Source organism: Borostomias antarcticus (genome assembly GCF_949987555.1).
Source record: "Borostomias antarcticus genome assembly, chromosome: 7".
In the NCBI taxonomy this organism is placed as follows: domain Eukaryota; kingdom Metazoa; phylum Chordata; class Actinopteri; order Stomiiformes; family Stomiidae; genus Borostomias; species Borostomias antarcticus.
The window spans coordinates 10997743-11019807 of record NC_140240.1 but is presented as its reverse complement, the minus strand read 5'-3'; the positions used below and the strand labels follow the sequence as shown (position 1 = coordinate 11019807).

Here is a 22065-nt window from a genome sequence, read left to right as displayed (position 1 = left end):
ACAGACAGACAGACAAACAGACAGACAGATGGACAGACTGTCAGAGAGTGAGACAGACAAACAGACCGATGGGAAGACTGTCTGACTGACATAGTGAGACACAGACAGTCAAACAGACAGACAGACAGGCAGACAGTGAGATAGACAAATTGACAGACAGCGAGACAGACAGACAGACAGCGAGACTGACAGATTGACTGACAGACGGACAGACAGACAGGCACCTTGCTGCAGCAGTGCTGGGCTGGCAGCGGGGCTGTGACGGTGGTGGTCCTGGGAGAGTCCCACAGGCAGGTGTTTTGGATCAGCAGGGAGGGGTGCCGCCAAGGGGAATTATGGGTGAGAGAATGTGTCACACTCCCCCGCCTGACACTAGGATGTGTGCTACAGTCGGCTTTCAAAGGTGTGTGATCTGTTGTGTGTTATCCCCCAGTGTGTATGTTTATGCCTGCCACTGCGTGTGTGGTTGTGTGTGTGTGTGTGTGCGTGTGTGCTCATATAGCGTTACCCCATCACTGTCTCACCAGGCGCTGCTGGTTCTACCGCCACAAAGAGCTGTAAATTAGGACCATAACAACCCCCCGCCCACCCCCAGAGTTACATAACCTCACATGCACCAGCGCAGGCTCCTCCCACACCGTCCATCCATCACTGCAGGCGACGACGGAGATCATTCTTAAGGTGGCACAGCACTGGTTCATCACCAAGCCACATTCTTAAGGTGGCTGTGAACTAGATATGAACGATAGCTTATCAGCAGAGTTGCACCACTGGTGTGGGTGAAGTTCACTGGACCTTCCTCTTCCATCTGTCATTCTCGCTGTCTGTCTGTCTGTCTGTCTCGCTGTCTGTCATGGGGCGGGATGTCCTATTATCAAAGCTCCACTTAAGCAGGTATTTAGCTAGTTTGAAGTATAAAGAATCATGAAAGAAACACATCAGCTTCCTTTTTTGTGCGTGGCTGTAAGCCAGCGCACCTAGTATAGCGTTTGTCCGGTTATCACTCCCTCCCTCCCTTACTCCATCACTTCGGACAATGTTGGCCTGCATTTCTCTGCTGGCACCACAAGAAGTAGTAGTCCCAGCACACCAAAATAAAAAGGACACCAAAATCATCACCCCGGTCTCCCGGGTGGGAGTGCAATGCTCTCACCACTACACTACTTGTGCAGTGGTGAGAGCATTGCACTCCCACCCGGGAGACCGGGGTTCAAGACCCGGTGGGGTTGACTTTATGGGTGTAGAACTTTCCAGGGAAGTTAGTGATCTACGAATAAGTTATGTTATGATTGATTATGCTTTCTTAATTATTGGAACTATATCGTATCTCCAGGCTGTTAGGACATGCGTAGTTCGCCGGGGCGTAGGGATTTTTAGGTGACGTTAACTTCAGTTGGTTTTTCATTTTAACCTGATTGTCAGGACCGGTATGCTTGTCGGTGAGTGTTGAGGCTAGCATGGTTAGTGTTTCGGGTCACAAAATGTATATACACGATTTAATTGTTGTAATTCCTGTTATTAATACCAAGTATGTTTTGTGTGTTTGTGTTGTATTGCAGGTTTACAACCTAACTACGATTTCTATTTCTTCTAAGTTACCAACTGTAGCTAACGGTTGTGGGAGACGTGTATGTGTGCGTGTGCATGAGCGAAATAAACGTCACTACAAAGAAACCAGAGTTGTAGCCAATCCGCCGTACCGTTCTTGAAGACCCTTCCAGAGGGGAGTTTATTAGACAGAGGAGCCTAGTCTGGTAAAATCTGGACAGTTGTAAACCGTCGTCGGAGCCGTGCCAGCGAGTACGAGAGCCCGAGCGGACATCGAAAAGACCGTCGCGGGACTAGAGGCTTGAAGCAGGAGGCTGAGAGACCATCCCCAGCGGCCGTCAACGACGCCATCACAACGGAGGAGCCGGAGCCAAGAGCTAACGGGGCCGTTAAAGGGCAGTAAGTCGCCGAAAGGCTGAAGTAATTTCCAGTCGTAGATAAGGCTGTGTGGACAGTATAAACGCAAACGCTAAAAACTGACTGTTGTCGGGGCTAATTGCGTTCTGGACAAACTAACCGGACGGCTGATCAAAAGAATCGAATCCTTTAAATAACTCTTTTTGCCTGGTTCGGATCGTTTAAACGATTCTTTTTGCCCGATTTGAATCTTTTGAACGACTCTTTTTACTGAAGTAATTCTGGTGATTAGGAAACAAAGTGACTGGTGGTTCTATTCATCTGGGGAAAACAATGATGGAGGACAAGTCAAACCTAGAGACACTTAAGCAGAGGCGTTCAAATGTGCAACAAAACTTCACAACACAAATAAACCGGCTAAGTGTCTGCGCTGGCCGTTTACGTGAAGGTGATTTATCAGATGAGTTAGCAAGATTGAGGAATGATTATAACAAACTCCTTGATGCCAATAATGACTATATTGATGCATTGGGACAAGCAGATCCATCAGGCAACGACACTGAGATGCGGGATGCCCTGGCGAGGAGAGACGCCAGTGAGGAGAAATTCCTTGGAGCCGAGGACACGATCATGGACATGCTGTGGTCCAAGTATGCAGCGCCAGACATAGACACTCTTGTAAAACAGTTCAAGTCGGCTTTTAATCAGGCTGAGGCACTCGGGAAAGACAGAGTAGTATCATGGATGCAGCAAGGGGTCGAAACCAACAAATTGGATAGAAAACTCCATGATCTGAGAAACACTGTAAGTTTGTGGAAAGATTATTGGCCTCACGGAAAGGAACAATGGATGCTCTATTTGTCATTGAAAGAGGACAAGGAGCAACTGATGGATGAGTGGGGATGCAGACGTCGTATTAAAAGGGACAGTACAGAGCATGATGGTAACGGTGATGGGGGTGAGGAAGAAGAGGATAAAGATGTGGGAGGAGATAATGCAGGCAGCGGGCCTGTCACAGCAGCCAATGACAGCCATAGAGCTGCAGATAATATTACTTTTACTCAATCTGGAACTCCTGCTATTACCACTCCACCCGTTAACACCCAGTCTGCTGATGTCACACCGCCTGTTTACGGGCAGGGAACTATACACGTCACAAGCCCTCAGTTCATTTCTACTGAAAGAGCAAGCAACATCAATAGCACTCCCCAACAGACATTACATCCCACCCCGCAGTCACGACAGTCTGACGATGGACTTAATATTGGGTTTTCTCTACCTCCGACTCACGCCAGCACGTCACAAGCACTGAGCGCTCCAGCTGCTCCGCCTGCCAACCTCAGCATGGGACAAGGGAGTAGCGCACCTTACAGCGGCTCCGGTGCATACGCCGGGGTTAATAGCAGCTCTCAGTGGGCCCGGCCTACAATAAGGCTAACTCCCATAAGCCTGCCCAAGTTCTCCGGGGAAAGGAGGGACTACTGGCGTTGGAAGACTGAGTGGGAGAGTATCCAGGCGCAAGCGGAGCCAACGGGGTCACGTGAGTGTAAGAAACTACATTTACTAGACAGTATAGACGAGACTGTGAAGAGTGAACTCAGGCTGTTGCGTTGCAGAGATGCATACGATATCTTCAGGGAACTAGAAAACCGTTATGGAGATAAAGCTCAAACTGCAGAAGAGATTGTGTTGGAGCTACAATCGCGACCTGCTGTAAAGAACCATCAGCCACGAGAGGCATTAGAGTTGATCCTAACAGTGAAGAGAGCAGCATTAGATCTAATGGACCTGGGGTGCATAGACGCTTTGCAGAACCAGCTTGTGATTCGGTCTTTAGAGAGCAAGCTCCCTGATGTCATGAAACGAGAGTGGCTCATGTATGTAAGAAACTCCATCAATGATGTCCAACCAGGAAACCGCTTTGATAGGCTCTTACTGTTCCTGGAAGACCAAAAGTCATTACTCGTGAGGTTGGAGCAGTTGCTGCCCAGCAAACCATGGCCTGCTAATGCTCCCGAGAAACCTAGCTACAGAGAAAAGCTGGGAGACAGGTGGAAAGAGAAGAAGTCGTTCACTAAGACTACAGCTAGTGAAGTGAAAAGAGACTCTCAGCAGGTGCCATGTGCTTTGTGTGGAGATGAAAAACACGGTGGGAAACTGTTTCGCTGCAAAACCTTCAGGAAGGCCGAACTGGCGGAGAGGAAAGCTCAGGTGAGAAGAGTGAGAGCGTGTATAAAGTGCCTGGATGTTCACGGGGTCGACGGCGCCTGCACTCCAAAGTTCCTCTGTCGCAAGGAGGAGTGTAAGAAAGGCAATGCTTCAGTGGACCATCACTATTTCCTCTGCCCGAAGGCACAGACGAAGGAGGCTGCTAAGGGGGAAAATAAAATGGAGAAGAGGGGAACTCGTGGTCCAACAGAGGAGCAAGAGGCTGTGTTCGCTGAGCTAGGACTGACCCCTCACCAGCTTGAAGTTGTCCGCAAAGCCTGTACAAACAAAACAACATCAACTGTGTGTTCCAGCGAGAGCCTGATAGGACAGAGTGGCTTAAAGGAGCATCCAGTCCTCATGATGCTTGTGCCGGTCACGTCAAAGAGAGGAGACAGCCTCGGTGCTTTGGTGGATCTCGCTTCCGACACCAACTACATTACGCACCAAGCTGCAGAAAGACTTGGGCTGGCTGGTGAACCGATCTCGCTCGTGGTGTATGGTGTGGGCACGATGAGAGAGAAGGTGGATACGAAAAGATATCTTGTGAAGATAAAAGTGTGGACCTCAAAAGGGACCTTGAAGCTCCACGAAATGATCTGCTACGGGCTGGAAGACATCGCCAGGGTGGATCGTGTGATGACGTCCGAGCGGCTGGAGCAGTTTTTCCCAGGAGTCAAATCAGGAGAACTGGCTCGCCCAGAGAAGATCGATCTACTGATCAGTACCAGAGAAGGTCGGTTAGCTCCGCAGAGACTTCAAAGGGCGGGGGACTTGGTACTGTGGGATGGTCCTCTTGGCAAGATCGTGAGTGGTACGCATCCAGATCTCTTCGAGGCAGTGGAAGTGACGACACGGCACTCAAAAACACACTTCGCACGCACCATGAGAGCGGTAGCTGTCAAGGTCGAAGAGCACCTCATAGGAGAGACGGGGAGCAGTGTGGAAGTCCGAACGACAGCAACATGCAATGCAGAGGTCCTTGAATGGCTAAAATGGGACAGCATAGGAGCCGCCTGCAACCCTGCCTGTGGAGGGTGTCGCTGTGGTAGGTGTCCTCCGGGAGGAAAGGAGATGTCCCTGGCTGATGAGAAGGAGCTGGAGATAATAAGGGCAGGCCTGACCTTCAGAGAGAGCGACAAGCACAGCAATCAGCCACACTGGGATGCAAAGTACCCCTGGAAGGAGGACCCAGCCTCTCTCCCAAATAATCGGAAGGCTGTGGAAGCAACGTTCTTGAGGGCGGAGAAACGGCTTGTGAAAGACCCCGTGTGGAAAGAGGCCTACATGAGACAAGTTCATGAGATGGTGGAGAGGGGAGCCGCTATCAAGCTCACCAAGGATGTGATGGACGGCTGGAATGGTGCTGTGTGGTGGGTGAGCCACCTAACCGCACCGAATCCCCACTCAGTATCTACGCCTGTGCGCCTCGTCTGGAATAGCAGTCAAGAGTTCAGAGGAGTGAGTATGAACAGCATATTGCTCAAAGGCCCAGACGTCCTTAATCCCATCAGGGCAGTGCTTCTCAGGTTCCGAGAGGGGGAACATGCGGCCATCGGAGACATCACCAAGATGTATAATTCGGTGTGGCTGGAGGAACAGGAGGTTCATGTGCATCGATTCCTATGGAGAGACTCACCAGAAGACGAGATTGAGGACTACGCTGTCGTGAGAGTGAACATGGGAGACAAACCGGCGGGATGCATCGCGCAGGTAGCCATGCGAGAGACCGCTGGGTTGCCCCAGTTCTCTGACATGAAAGAGGAAAGAAGAGTCATCGAAGAAGACTCCTATGTCGATGATCTCCTCACATCCCATAATGACCCGCAGTGCCTGGACGAGATCCTAGAGGGAGTGGAGAAGATACTGGAAACAGGAGGCTTCTACCTCAAGCCTTGGGTCAGGTCCGGTCAAAGTGGGAGGCGAGACGGGACAGGGCCCAAGCCAGAGACCCTGGTATTACCCAACCAGCTAAGGGAGGACGACAACAAAGCCCTGGGGGTTGGTTACCTCGTGCAAGAGGACAAACTCTTTGTGATGGTCTCTATCAACTTCTCCAGAAGGAACAAGAAAATGAGAACGGAGATTGACCTCACTGAGGAAGAGGTGGAAACAAAGACACCAAACCCACTGTCTCGTCGTGTCTTACTGAGCCAGGTTGCAGGTCTGTACGACCCAATCGGATTAGCAACACCAGTGAAACAGAAAGGAGTGATTCTTGTGAGAAGAGCCTTCCAGGAAGCTGGCCAGCTTACGAAGGACACCTGGGATCAGCCCCTTTCTGACGAGCTCCGCAGGAAGGCGATTGAGCTGTTCAGGGAGTATGCTCGCCTCAGTTGCATCCGGTTCCATAGAAGCCTCACACCCCCTGGCTGGATGAGCAGACCCTGGGGAATCACGTTTTCTGACGGGAGCTGCGAGTCCTATGGCGCTGTGCTATACTTGCGATGGGAGACGTCAGATGGTGTGGTCACCCGGCTGGTGGAATCGAAGGCCAAGTTGACCCCCCTTGACCAAAAGGGCGACGCGGTCAAGTCTGAGGTCTGTGGGGCAGTCTTTGCTGCACGCCTAAAGGGATACATCTTGAAGCACGGGCGACTGGACGTGGAGAAGTGGTATCACTTCATCGACTCACAGACAGTGCTGGGAGCCATCCAAAGAGAGAGTTACGGGTTCCAGACGTTTTTTGCAAACAGAGTCGGAGAGATTCAGAGGGCTGGACCTACAACAGACTGGTGGTGGATCCCAGGTGAGGTCAACATTTCTGATCTTGTCACAAGGGGGTGCTCTCCTGAACTGTTGGAGGAAGACTCTGCATGGCAAAATGGTCCCGGGTTCTTGTCTAGTCCAGTCGAAGATTGGCCCATGAAGTCCGCCTCGGAAGTGGCAGCCGATGCTAGGGAGACGGTGAGCAAACTCCAGAGAAAGGCCTTTTCTGCAGTGCTCACTAGGGCTAAAGCCAAAAGTCTGCTGAGCCCCGTCACTTCTGGTGGTGAGAGTGCAGTAGTCACAGATGGTGAAAGTGGGTCTCCAGAGTCCTCAGAGAATGAGGCAAAGTCAACTCCGACTGAGACCAAGGAAAAGGAGAAGCTGTGGGGAGCTGCGCTCATAGACCAAGTAGATCCAACGAAGTACAGTTCTCTAGCTAAGCTCTGTGGAGTAGTCGGCTATGTCCGCAGGGCTGTGAAGAAGTGGTTGGCCAGTATAGGAAGAGCCCCTGTGTCAGCAAAGTGGGAGGTAGTGTTGACAGTGAGAGAACTCGAAACTGCGTTCAATGACCTGTGCCTGGCTGCCCAAGAGGGAGTGAAATTTCCTGTGACAACACTGAACAGACTCGTTGTCAGTAGGGATGAAGAGTCAGGGCTTCTGTGCTGTCATGGTAGAGTCCAGGCCGATAACCAGGGAAAGACAGGTGTGCCCCTGGTTCCCTACAAAGTGTGGATCAGCACCCTTCTCACGCGAGAGGCTCATGAGGCTAACCACGAAGGAGTTGCTGGTACACTCCTCCGAATGAGGTCCAAAGCATGGGTGGCGCAGGGACCCAGGATCGCCAGGAGTGTTATTGACTCCTGCATACACTGCAGAAAGACCAGGGCGAGGATGTGCAAACAAGTGATGGGTGAGCTTCCCCTCGAACGAAGTGAACCAGCTGCACCCTTTGAGTTCACGGCAATGGATCTCTTCGGCCCCTACATCGTTAGAGACACGGCAAAACGACGAACCAAGATGAAAGTCTGGGGTGTGGTTTTTAGTTGTATGGCTTCAAGAGCAGTTCATGGAGACATCGTGGAAGACCTGTCGACGGATGGATTCCTGAAGACGTACCAACGCTTCACAGCTCTCAGGGGTCACCCAAGGAAGCTCTGGTCGGATCAAGGGACCAACTTCATTGGCGCCAGGCCTGTGCTACAAGAGCTTTACGAGTTCTTGAGTAACGTGGACAAGGATCAAGTCCAGAAGAAGGCAGCGACTGCAGGGACTGACTGGTCATGGGTGTTTCATCCGGCTGACTCTCCCCACCGAAATGGGGCAGCTGAAGCGGCAGTCCGTGTGCTCAAGAAAGCGTTAGGTAGCGTTGGTGAAGAGGGTAACTTGACGGCGTTGGAGTTCCAGACCCTCCTCTACCTGGCTGCTAACCTGGCGAATGAGAGACCAATTGGTGCCAGGGCCCAGGTCCAAGATGATACAGTAGAAGTCGTCACTCCCAACTCCCTTCTGCTTGGTCGTGCGGGACCAAGCGGGGACACCCGAGGGTTTGAGTATCCAACTTACCCCGTTGTACGGCTGAGAGCCATCCAGATCGAGGTCGACAAGTTCTGGGAGCGGTGGAGCCAGCTGGCGGGCCCGGGTCTCTTCATCCGACAGAAGTGGCACACGCCTGCTAGGAACGTCGCGGCAGGGGACCTGGTGTGGTTAGCCGACCAGAATGCACTGAGGGGCCGGTTCAGACTGGGTCGAGTCGTGGAGGCGTGTTCGAATGAGAAGGGCGTGGTACGAGACGTGAAGGTGAGGACGTGCCAAAGCCTTCCGGTTTTTGATGGACAGTCCAAGAGGAGACAAGGGGTGGAGAAATGCCCCTCCACCATTCTCCACAGAGATGTGAGGAGACTGGTGGTTCTACTACCAGTGGAGGAGCAACAATAGACTTCCCCACCATGGTGTGTTTCGGTTGGTAAAGGACGGTAAAGGATCCCCACCATGGTGTGTTTCGGTTGGTGGACAGTAAAGGATCCCCACCATGGTGTGTTTCGGTACTGGACCAAGACCTCCCCACCACTATCCTCCCCGGAGGCTGGTGGTGTGTTTCGGTGGAGGACGTGACAGTGTTGTAGTCAAGGACAAGTTAAGGACAATGTGTGTTGTTTATGGACCTTAAGGCTACCTTGAACCGTTGTTTATATTGTGATGAAGCACATCTGAGAATGTGATGTTATATGCCTGAGTATGGGGTGAATTTGTGTTTAATAGTTTGTTTGGACTGCTTATAGTGGTCTCCTTGGATTTATAGAAAATCAGTAGACCAAGTGGGAGGTGTAGAACTTTCCAGGGAAGTTAGTGATCTACGAATAAGTTATGTTATGATTGATTATGCTTTCTTAATTATTGGAACTATATCGTATCTCCAGGCTGTTAGGACATGCGTAGTTCGCCGGGGCGTAGGGATTTTTAGGTGACGTTAACTTCAGTTGGTTTTTCATTTTAACCTGATTGTCAGGACCGGTATGCTTGTCGGTGAGTGTTGAGGCTAGCATGGTTAGTGTTTCGGGTCACAAAATGTATATACACGATTTAATTGTTGTAATTCCTGTTATTAATACCAAGTATGTTTTGTGTGTTTGTGTTGTATTGCAGGTTTACAACCTAACTACGATTTCTATTTCTTCTAAGTTACCAACTGTAGCTAACGGTTGTGGGAGACGTGTATGTGTGCGTGTGCATGAGCGAAATAAACGTCACTACAAAGAAACCAGAGTTGTAGCCAATCCGCCGTACCGTTCTTGAAGACCCTTCCAGAGGGGAGTTTATTAGACAGAGGAGCCTAGTCTGGTAAAATCTGGACAATGGGACTATACCCCAAACCTCAACATGTTCATCCTTTCACTCCAACCTTTACCCCTTGCCTTATAGGTCAGATCCTGTCCGAACCCCAACCCCAACCCTTATTCTAACCCCAACTCACAATAGGGACTGGAAGAAGGACACCAAAACCAACCCGCTGATCTCCACTGCACAAATAGTGTAGTGGTGAGAGCATTGGACTCCCACCTGGGAGACTGGGGTTCAAGACCCAGTGGGGATGACTTTATGTTATCATCAGTGTAACTGCTTTAGCCACTGACCGCTACCATTAATGTTATGGAAGCTGCTGCTAGTTGTTGTGAGCTCATGAGCTAACTGGCTATCCCGCTCTTATTGTGCTGGATTAGCATTGGAAGCATTGGAACTGATGTGTCCAGACGACAAGACCTATCGTAATTTATCAGACATTATTTAATGTCATTTCAATTTACAGCTATTTCAGTGGCATGACTAGCTTCCGTCCTACCAGTCCTGAACAGAAACAAGCCAGCCACGCACATCAGCCAGGCTGGACCTGGCCTGGTTTATTAATGTTCTCGGGTTTGACAGTATTTCGTCTGGCTCAACGGATGTAGGTTTTCAGTTTTAGGGATAATTTGTTTATTTGTTTATTACCGGCCAATCAGTGGTGCCGATTCATGTGGTCGGCCAATCCAGACTGTGTGAAACAACAACAACCTAGCAACCGCTCCACCGAAGACGATTGTGATTGGCTTAAAGAAATATAGAGTTTTTCTCACCTATCCCCGAATGGTAATGAGTCCAGCCAGACCTTTCTCCAGCGCTGGCACAGCGTAAACGAAGTGTGGAGAGATAGGCCTGATCTGTTGTGTGAGACTAGGCTGTGTTGAATCTTAACTGGAGCGTCGTGTGCTACCGCAGGTGGGGAACTACAAGCGCGCTGTGAAGCGGATCGATGACGGCCATCGGCTCTGCAACGACCTGATGAACTGCATACAGGAGCGGGCCAAGATCGAGAAGGCCTATGCACAGCAACTGACCGACTGGTCCAAGAGATGGAGGCAGCTGGTGGACAAAGGTGAGAGGTCGGAGGACGCAGGTTGCTTTCAGTCGCCAACCCTCCATTGATTCTGAGTAAATCGATAGCAATTTAATCAAATTTTCTCTTTCTTTCTTTCTTTCTTTTTTTTCTTTCTTTCTTTCTTTCTTTCTTTCTTACTTTCTTTCTTTCTCTTTCTTTTTTCTTTCTTTCTCTCTCTCTCTTTCTTTCTTTCTTTCTTTCTTTCTTTCTCTCTCCCTCTCTCCCTCTCTGTTGTACTTGTTCTCCCCCCTCTCTCTCCCCCTCTCCCTCCCTCTCTTCAACTTCCTCCCTGTCTCTCCCTCTCTCTCCTTATATCTCTACCCCCCCCTCTCTAACTCCCTCCCTGTCTCTCCCTCTCTCTCCTTCTCTCTCTACCCCCCCCCCCTCTCTAACTCCCTCCCTGTCTATCCCTCTCTCTCTCCTTCTCTCTCTGCCTCCCTCCCTGTCTCTCTCTCTCCTTCTCTCTCTCTCCCTCCCTCCATGTCTCCCCCTCTCCTCTCCTCTCGTCTCCAGGCCCCCAGTACGGTACTGTGGAGCGGGCGTGGGCAGCCGTGATGACGGAGGCGGAGAAGGTGAGTGAGCTGCACCAGGAAGTGAAGAACGGCCTGATCAACGAGGACTTTGAAAAGGTCAAAAACTGGCAGAAGGACTCCTACCACAAGCAGATGATGGGAGGCTTCAAGGAGACCAAAGAGGCAGAGGAGGGCTTCAAGAAGGCCCAGAAACCCTGGGCCAAGAAACTTAAAGAGGTAAGAGGTAGAATCTGATTCAGAGACATATTTTCAATCACCTCAGGTGGGATTATGTAGCCCTTTACTTTTGTTGATGTTTAAAACCTTGTATCTCCATTTTGGTGATTTTTTAAATTTTTTACACCAATTGAAAACTGGGACTACACTTCGCAACCTCTGAACACCTCCCAGCTCTGGGACCAATCGAATGTTTCTGACCAGCTCACCATATGTGATTTTTTGTTCCAAAACATAGAAATTGGAATGTATTCCTTGTTGTTCACTTTTCAACGCTTGAAAACCTGCCATTTTGGAGATAAAAGGTTTCCGTCCGACAGCGACACAATGGTAATTCTAGTAGCAGTTAACCAGAGGCACACATTGGCCACCTAATCTGTTTACTTCCTTTAGGATTGTTCTGACTGTCCCAGGGATGCGTTCAAATTCAGAGAACATTCGCGAATGTTTGCAAACATAAGCAAATGGTCTGAGAAGGTAGTTTGTGGTGAACAAAAATAGACGCTGGACTGATGGAAATGTAACTGTATGATTGAATGAATTGAATTGAATACCGGAGGCCCTTTTACTTCTAACTAACAGTAAATTAGGTTGTACTAGCGGGACTACCTCCAAAATATATGATCCAGAAAACCATCGAATGGCTCTCTGTTCAAACTTAACCATTCAAAGAAAACATGTTCGCCTCTGTTCGCTGAATTTGAACGCAGCCCACGTTCAGACTCTGCTCGGACTTCCGGTAGATTCTATTCATAAAAAATAATGTCAACATTTCTTCTGTCCCCCTCTTCTCTCCTCCTCGTCTCTCATACCCCCCCCCCCCCCCCCTCCTCTCAGCTGGAGGCAGCCAAGAAGTCGTACCACCTGGCGTGTAAGGAGGAGAAGCTGGTGTCCACCCGCGAGGCCAACAGCAAGGGAGAGGCCTCCGTCGTCACCGCTGACCAGCAGAAGAAGCTGCACGAGAAGGTGGACAAGTGCAAGCAGGACTCCCAGAAGGTGAGAGAGAGAGAGAGAGAGAGAGAGAGACCAGAAGCCGGAGATCCGCCGTCTTATAGTTTTGAGCAATGGGGGGACCTCGGACATCCGCGCTGACTCCCGGTACAGAGAACAGGGGAGGGATGGAGAGGCTCCTGGCCTGAACACCATTCTGTCTGAGGGCTTGTTTTTCCTGAATGCACAGTACCCTGGGGAGTTTCTAGTGTAATCGAGATAGGTTAACTCAGCCCCCCCACTGCTCCGTCTCTATTATCATCATCAGAGCTACACACCGCAATTATGACGTGGCGAGAGGAAGTGCAATCAAGGGGAGCTATTTTGAGACACCGAAGCGCTCGGTTTCGCGGGAGCAGTGTTGTGGACGGGAGGCACAAGGCTGTCATAGGGGTGGACTCTGCTCCACTGCCAGCCCTCTAGCGCGATATCAGCCTTGACCTCTCCGACCCTACTCGAACCACCAGCCGTGCTCAGCAATGCTCTCTCACAAGGTCAGGTGTACAGTGTTCATCATTAACCCTCAGCCTTCCTCCGTAGGAATCATCTCAGCTCTCAACACTCACTAAGTGTGTGTGTGTGTGTGTAATTTCTTTGACCAGCTGCATGGCTGCCTGTTCCCTCCTACAAATGGTTTATCCAGTGCTTTCCCTCCGTGCCTCTATTTTTTTTAGCCAGTTTACCAAACACAGTTCACCCCTAACGTGAGTCCTAGAATGGAAAGCATCGGCTTTGAAAGAGGCTCTTATTACTGTCCCTCCTCTCCGGCCCTTTAGGAGCTTGTGACCAAAAAACCCTATTAAATTATTAATAATCACAAATGGACAATGAACTTTGTGCTTTTGACCATGTTGTTTTGATTCCCAATGGAATTTGACCTTTGAACCTTGTTGCCTTGTTCTGTGGCCAGGCCAGGGAGAAGTATGAGAGGGCCCTGGACGAGCTGGGGAAGTGCACGCCTCAGTACATGGAGAACATGGAGCAGGTGTTCGACACGTGTCAGCAGTTCGAAGACAAGAGGCTGGGCTTCCTCAGGGAGGTGCTGCTGGACGTCAAACGCCACCTCAACCTCACAGAGAACCAAAGGTTGGGATTCACACACACACATGTGTGTGTGCACGCACACACACACACACACACGCAGAGACACACACACACGCACAGAGACACACACACACGCAGAGACACACACACACACAGAGACAGACACACACACACAAAGACACACACTCATACATACACACATACACACACAGTTACACACACTTGCATGCACACACGCACACACACACACACACACACCTCATTAACCATCAGTATCCGGACTCCTCCAACCTATAGCCTGTAACATAGTTATCTATTACTAGAGTTCAGCGATAGGAAACCACTGGTACTTTACTGGGAAAAAAAACCTACCTCAAGACTTAACTTCTGTCTCTGTTTGTTTGTCTGTGTATTTGTGTGTGTGTGTGTGTTGTGTGTGTGTGTGTGTGTGTGTGTGTGTGTGTGTCTGTCTGTCTGTGTGTTTGTCTGTCTTTCTGTCTTGTGTGTGTGTCTGTGCGTGCGTGTGTGCGTGCATGCGTGCGTGTGTGTATCTGTGTGTGTGTGTGTGTGTGTGTGTATGTGCATGCGTGCATGCGTGTGTATCTGTGTGTGTGTATCTGTGTGTGCGTGTCTGTGTGTGTGTGTGTACGTGTCTGTGTGTGTGTGTGTGTGTGTGTGTGTGTGTGTGTGCATGTGTGTGTGTGTGTGTGTGTGTGTGTCTGCAGCTACACCACAGTGTACAGGGATCTGGAGCGCACGATCACATCAGCCAGTGCCCAGGAGGACCTGAAGTGGTTCAGCAACAATCACGGTCCTGGGATGCACATGAACTGGCCCCAGTTTGAGGTACAGTAACCTTACTACCCCTCCCCTTTAAGAGACTGCTGGCATCCCCTTTAACTTGTAACAATGTCTGCCTCTGCAAGGTGTCTTATGCTAAAATTTCTATTGACTGATAAATGATCCACTCCTTAGCTTTGTTCGAAACTGCTCACTCATTCACTCACTCACTATTCCCTATGTAGTGTAGTGAACGAGAAATTGTAGGGTACATCCCTGTTCACTAGAAATGTATGTGAATTGTGGGTATTTTATAGTGGACTATATAGTGAATTTCAGACGCTACTATTTATTATGATCAAAGGAAGGAAGAATTTGAATGGTCACTTTTCGTTAACTTACAGGGTCATTTACTCCAGTAGTGCTTCATGGTACCATGTTTCTTTTTCACGGTACTGTTGACTTTTGTTGTCTTTTATTATTGTCCTTGTTCAGCTCTGCATTGTGTTTTGATTTCAATAAAAGACGGCACCCAATGTCTTACAATACCACACAGTCCAGTGTCCCTTTTCCAGGTGTATTCCAAATGAATCTCTCCAACACGGGATTTGAGCGACAATCAAAAGCTGTTTATTTACAGAAGGTTTAGCATACAAAAGACAATGGCATCACAATCAAAATCAAAGCATCCGAGCTCAAGCAAGGTTCTTATGGTTTGGGGGCATTCCACCCCCCCCACCCCACCCCCCCTCTTCCCCGTTTAGACTGGTCTGGACTGGTCTGGTCTCTCCTGTGGCTTATGGCCTTGTAGCGAGATAACCGGCCGATGGTTCGCCGCCCAGGTCTCTATCTCTAACCACAACAATTGCTGTTGTCCACAGAATGTACCAACCATGGAATGTCACCCTTATCTCATAAGTCTATGGAAGGGAGACACAGCCACACTCAGGGGATAATTAGAAACAGCTAACAGGATCAGGTTAAACCAGGACATTTCTCTGAAAACAGCCATTTTCATCAATCTCCCTAGATTATACATGAACACGCAAAATCATAATGATCAAGAGAAATGTTGACTTCCCACAACCTAAACCTGAACAGCTATTATGCAGAAAGAAAAAGAAGCAAACATGGAAACATGCCTAAGCTAAAACAGGTTACTGTCTAAACCATAACATAATCATACCTTCCTCTAGCATGATTACAATTCTAAAGCAAAGCAAAAATATTTATCTTATCAGATCACTTCATGTGTTGCTGTGTGAATTTCTGCTGTGAAAGGAAAATTACTCCAAATTCGAGCATCCCCGACCCAGAGATAAAAAACCTTTTAACAAACTACACTTCACAATACCCCTGTCTCCGTTTTAATGAGTATATCTCAAGTGCAACCTGGAGTTTTATTCACAGTATGACAATGACCCACACACTTCATAATCACCGGCATCGACTTCCTGTCCCTGACCAGCAAGCTATGAATGGAGGATGAAAAGGTTAGTGTACAGTATGTGGGGTGAAAAGTTCTTCAAGTGTCCCGTCTTGGTTGTCGACGTCTCCACCCGAGGTAGTTTAGTCTTCCCTGCTGACCTCCAGCACACGTTGGCCACTGTGTCCCAAGTCAACCCGGAAGTCCTTTTCTCAAACTCCACCTGTTAGCACAAAAAAACACAAGAAAACTGCGACAGCATTATGCATTCCACTCTGATTGTGAGAGCATGTCTCCTCTCTCTCTCTCTCTCTCTCTCTCTCTCTCTCTCTCAGATCATATATAGAGGTTATTATTATATTTTTATAGACAAGCCACCGTCGACTCCAGACTTGACCTTTGGAAGGTTCGTTCTAAACTGCCTATGGTCCTAGCACCCATTCTCTCTCTCCATTTAGCAATGCTACAGTCATCCGAAAAGTGGGAGCAAATTGGAACATAACATGTAATTCTCCATATTTGCTTTCTTCACCCCCGAGTAGGCCCCCACACCTAAGCCGTGTGGATCTTTAGGTAAAGGGCTCTGCTCGAACAACAGCTGCCACGACTGTCCCTGATTTTGGGGTGCTAGGCTTGAAGCTACCCTGTTGTTAGTCTGGAGTGTTTGGCTCTACAAGTTGTCCAATCTATGAGGGTATGTTTCCTTTGAGACGTACTCATCTTAATCTGTGACAGGTGTCACGACCGCCTTGCATCATGTCGATGACTGAAAACCGCTGGTGTTCAGGTTTCAGGGCACTGAAAATGGTGGACGCGTCTGCCACTAGGGCGCTATCTTATCCACATACTCATTGGCCACTCTGTAGTTCACACAGAGGCGCCATTCACCTGAAGGTTTCAACACAGGCCACGCTGGGCTGTGGGAGGCCCTGTGAGTTTTCTTCAGAACCCCTCTCTCTCCTCAAAGATTTTAAGGAGGGGCTTGATCACCTTGACCACGCGAGAGGAGAGTGGATACTGACGAGTACATGGAGGAGGCCTGCCTGTGAAGGTGAACAGTTTCATTTTCAGAAGCCCATAATCATTTTTGTCTTTTGCCCAGATTGGCAGCTCTGCTAGGTCAGGTTTGTTTACCCGAATCAGACTTAATTTGACTTTCCCTTGTTGGAAATGAAGGGATGAATTGATTTGTCAACACATCAAGACCCAGTAGGGGTTATCCTACCGGTCCCAACCACACAGAGGTCATGAGAGACACAGGTCCCAATTCCAGCAGGAATGGCCTGGTTTTTCTCACCCAAATAGCCCCCCCTCCTGCACCAATGCACCATGCATGCCTTGCTTTCGCTCTCTCATTTTGATGTCTGCTCCCTCTAGACAGCGATGAGAAGTGACTGTAGCACCCCCCCCCCCCCGCCCTCCCCTCATATCAAGGAGGAACTCTATGTTTTGCCGTCCGTTCAAGGTGGTTGTTACATGCAGGCCTTCTGGCTTTTGTAACATGGAGGCCTAGGATGCAGAGTGGCGGCAGCTACTGATAATGGGGAGCCGTGTATGAAGTTGGAACAGCTGTTCTCCAATGGCCTCTGCTTACAGTTCTTTCTCCAATGGCCTCTGCTCCCACAAAAATGACAGCGCTCTCGTTTGGCATTCCTAGCTCTGAATGGGATCTGTGGAGCTCTGGCTTTCTCCTCTACTCTCCTGACCTTGGTGGTGATTGCTTTAGTTAAGAGTGTCACCGATCAACGGGTGTCTGGCCTGAGCCATGTTCACATCACCTACATCACGTGGATGTTTTACACTAGCCGACCAGCATTCAAGATTGCCCTCTGCACTGACAGTAACACCCCCCGATCGTAGGGGGCGCAAGTTCAAAGCAGCTGGTGGCAATGCTTTACATTTACGATCCCTCCTCTCCCTCCTGAGCTTCTCAGGGGGCGGAGGGGGCGGAAACTCGGGCTCCTCCTCTAATCTTTCGCCATCACTGTCCTCATCCGACGGCATTGTCAGCCCCGCCCCCTGCAGTGGGACGGGCTCACTTTGGTCAGATGAGACAGACCTCGGCCCGTCATTGACGGGTGTCTTATCTCCTCCTCCCTAGCCTACTCTCCCTCTCTCTCTGATAGTCAAGCGACTGGCTTACTGTAGTTTTGACTCTTGTGCTGTTGTAGGGGAGGGGCTGAGTCGGGGAGTGAGAGATAGAACGGCCCCAGTGCTCTGCTGAGGGGGAGTGCTGGGTCACACACTGTATAATTTTATCACAGTGACCACACCAACAACGCTTCCCTAGAATGTATATATCTCTAGGCCCAAGCATACATACATACACATTTAGTTTCCATATGCAACAATAAACATAAATCACAAAATCATGCCGACCCCACGGGTCTTTTCTCAAAGGCAATTCAGTCATGTGTATCGCACAGGTTTACCTTAAAGCTAAAAGCACAACCATCCCCTGTATTTCACGTGGATGATATCGCCTGATATTTCACAGGACCTCGTTTGGAGAATTCTATCTGTCTCCAGAGATAACATATACAACCATCCCCCGTCTTTTACGTGGATTATTATCTCCTGATCTCTCACAGGCCCTGTACTGGAGAATTCTACCTGTTGAGAGACTATGTGTGGTATACTGAGATTTACTGATTCCTTTTCATGATCGGGATACCGAACCCACTCACCCAGTTGGGTCTGATTGTCCGTCCGGGGTCGTTCAGGTCACAGCTGCACTGCCAGGTGTCTCCTATGGCTGTAGCTGTTTGCTTTGGCTGACGACCAGTCTTGGACTTGTTAGGGTTCGATGTCCGATCCGGGTCATGGCACCAATTGTTGACTTTTGTTGTCTTTTATTATTGTCCTTGTTCAGCTCTGCGTTGTGTTTTGATTTCAATAAAAGACGGCACCCAATGTATCACAATACCACACAGTCCAGTGTCCCTTTTCCAGGTGTATTCCAAATGAATCTCTCCAACACGGGATTTGAGCGACAATCAAAAGCTGTTTATTTACAGAAGGTTTAGCATACAAAAGACGATGGCATCTAGTCTAATGTCAGCTTGCCTGTCTGTATGGCTGTCTGGCCCAAAATCAAAGCATCTGAGCTCGAGCAAGGTTCTTATGGTTCGGGGGCGTTCCACCCCCCCCCCCCTTCCCCGATCAGACTGGTCTGGACTGTGGCTTATGGCCTTGTAGCGAGATAACCGGCCGATGGTTCGGCGCCCAGGTCTCTATCTCTAACCACAACAATTGTTGTATTCAAGAAGGTCTCTGGGCCTTTCTGTGTGGAGTTTGCATGTTCTCCCCGTGTTCGCAAGGGTTTCCCCCATAAAGAACCCAATATGAAAAACATGCAGAAGAACAGATCTCTAACGCTGTCCGTCCATGGCGAAGACGGACAGGAGCACTTGGTGGGCCCCCGGGCGTGTCCCCTGCACGCTGCCTACGTCTGCTCCCGGCTGCCCTTGGGGGAAGGACGTCGGGATGGGTTAAGCGCAGAGAAACATTTCATCTCCACATCTGTGCTGTATGACAAATAAAAGATTCTACATTCTACATTTGTATTTCATAGTACTGTTTCTAGTTCATGGTACCATGTTTGTAGTTCATGGTACCATGTTTGTAGTTCATGGTACCATGTTTGTAGTTCATGGTACTGTGTTTCTAGTTCATGGTACTGTGTTTGTAGTTCTACTCAGACTAGATGAACGTCTCTCTGTTATGGGGCTCATGAAGCCTGTCTCAGATGTGCTCCCGCTCGCCTTGCCTTGCAGGAGTACAACCCAGACCTCTCCCACTCCATCAGCAAGAGGGAGAAGGTGAAGAAGGCCAACGACGGTGTCATGCTGACCAACGTCACGACGGTGGAGCACGCGCAGGCTGGGGACCGGGGAAGGTACGGGTTTGATTGTAAATTATGACCTTTTGTGATACTTAGACGTGTGTTCATTTTTTTTTTTTTTCCCTAACTCCATTAACTCCTCAACCCCTGCATGTTAACTGTAATGGCAGAATATGTAATACAACGCTCCATATGATTGTGTGTTGAGCAGTGAAACATAAAAATTATCTATTTTCAAAGATTCAACGAGCTCTGTAGTAGTACCGGAGAGACACACACAGATGTTTACATGACCGATCACAGGAAGTGTTGAGCAGAAAGGGACACGGCATTTTGTTGTGTCGCGCTGTGGTTGCTTGCTGACAATCTTTAACCCCTCCCCCTCCTCCCAGTGTGAGCAGCTACGAGAAGAACCAAGCCTACTCACAAGAGTGGTCCGACGAGGACCAGCCGGCGCCCAACTCCGCCAGCGACACCAACGGCGGCTCCAACTCCAACCCCTTCGAGGAGGACTCAGGGAAGGGGGTCCGGGTCCGAGCCCTTTACGACTACGACGGACAGGAGCAGGACGAGCTTACCTTCAAAGCAGGTGAGAGGCTCCTCCCCCCAGCCTGGACAGAGTCTGGTCCTCATTGGCTGGCATCAGACAGCGCTACGACTTCTTCTGCGCCTGTTATTTGTCAGGATGTGTGGCGTTAGGATGACAGCACCTGTTGTAAGACGGCGCTCTGGTTCTGTCAGAGAGCCGTCAACCTCAACGTCTAGCTGGCGTAGCCTGCTGTTCTTTAATCACCCAGCAGGGGCAAAACCCATTCCGCAGGTTGTAAGAGAATGCGTCAGAGATATAAGTATGTTATATGTGGCTCCTTTATGCTGTTCATCCTAATCGGATATTTGTTTTGACCTCCCTCACATCCCCCAGGGGAGGAGCTGACCAAGCTGGAGGACGAGGACGAGCAGGGCTGGTGCAAAGGTCGTCTGGACAACGGGAAGCTGGGCTTGTACCCGGCCAATTACGTCGAGGCGATCTAGCCGCTTTGATCGAAGGACGCTGCCCCGTCGGTGGGTTTACCCAGACTGTACCGTCCAGTCCTGCACATTTCCAGAGACTTCTGAGCGATGACCCCCCACCCCACTCCCACTCACCACTTGACAGACACATTGAGCAGCCTTCATCTCAACGTCTCCATCATCAATCACGCCGCAGGAAAGGGCCCGGTAAAAAGTCATATCAGATACCAGGCTTGGCTAGAGCCCTGCAACAACGTCAGTGTTTTACCTGTAACCATGTACACACTCCAGCAGGAGAAGGCAACCATTCTCCTTTTGTTTTTGTGTAGCTGTGTTCCATTAACATTTTTGTGTAGCCGATATGCCATTCTCGTAGCAATATGTTCTCATAACAATTGGTATATGGTGTAACAATAGTGCCTGCATAGCGAGGATGAGCTATGCAACATGCATTGTATATATTATCGATGATGTTTTTGCTTTTTTGCTTCATTTTGGGGATTTATTACAGTCTGGATGCTTGTACAGTTGTTTTATGGGATTCTTGTGGAGTTTTGCTAATGCTGAACATCAGATTATTCTCTGTTGACATGCTTCCATGTTGAGTGTGATGCTGTTTTGTTTTTTTCTCCCAAGGTCAGCTGCATGTGCCAGCATCCCAGCGACATAGGATAACAAGATTATAGACTGACAGACAGACATTACATTACAGTCATTTAGCAGACGCTTTTATCCAAAGCGACTTACAGTAATTGCATTTAACGCAGACAGACAAATAGACAGACAGCTCATAGTTCACAGAGTCTCCACAGACCCTCACCAACCTACAGTGCCACAGAAATGTCTGAGGCAAACTGTCTGTCGCTGACCAAACATAGGCAGCCGAAGACATTCAAGAGAGATGAATTAGATCAGAGTCTGATAGATCCCTTCCTACAACATCGGGGCCCAATCTCAATAGTCTCCTTTCTCCTCGAGATGGATGGAAACATTAGAGGAGAGGAAATTCAGAAGGGGGGGGGGGGCAAGGGGAAAGAAGTTAAGGATTGATGAAAGACCTCAGCCGTAGTATTAAACTGCCCCACAGAAGTAGACCCCTGTCTTCTCTGGTTCATCAGCACATGTTTTGTATGCCAAGGCTTCCTCTTAAACCGACTGTAGATTGACTCATTTTTCTACAATTATGAATTTGTGCCCACTGCTCATGTCCTGTTCCCTGTCTCCCTATCCCAGAATGTGCAGGTGTTGCATGCTGATCTTACCATAAGCGGTGTACAAATTGTCAAGAGTGCATTTCTGGTTAGAAGAATTCAAATTAAGTTGAATCCAAAGCTTGATGAAAAGGCAATGATTGTATCTATCAAGGTATATTTTATACAAACCAATTAGATACAGTTGTATATAACCCAATCAAATCTCATGTAACTGTCTCTTTGATATATTTTACTTTCATGTACATGGTATTTTAACTACTAGCTACATTGCA

At 49.1% G+C, this 22065-nt stretch overlaps 1 protein-coding gene across 1 annotated transcript in view; it reads left to right on the top strand.

The window, feature by feature from the left end:
* Positions 1 to 21245, top strand: part of pacsin1b (protein kinase C and casein kinase substrate in neurons 1b) — a 41033-nt gene extending 19788 nt beyond the window's left edge. The window contains exons 3-10 of the mRNA XM_084440667.1: positions 10576 to 10732; positions 11249 to 11484; positions 12322 to 12480; positions 13385 to 13560; positions 14244 to 14364; positions 19501 to 19622; positions 19961 to 20157; positions 20491 to 21245. Of these exons, the coding sequence (XP_084296793.1) occupies positions 10576 to 10732; positions 11249 to 11484; positions 12322 to 12480; positions 13385 to 13560; positions 14244 to 14364; positions 19501 to 19622; positions 19961 to 20157; positions 20491 to 20600 (1278 nt within the window). The 3' untranslated portion in view covers positions 20601 to 21245. The remainder of the gene's footprint in view (positions 1 to 10575; positions 10733 to 11248; positions 11485 to 12321; positions 12481 to 13384; positions 13561 to 14243; positions 14365 to 19500; positions 19623 to 19960; positions 20158 to 20490) is intronic.
* Positions 21246 to 22065: the final 820 nt, after the last annotated feature.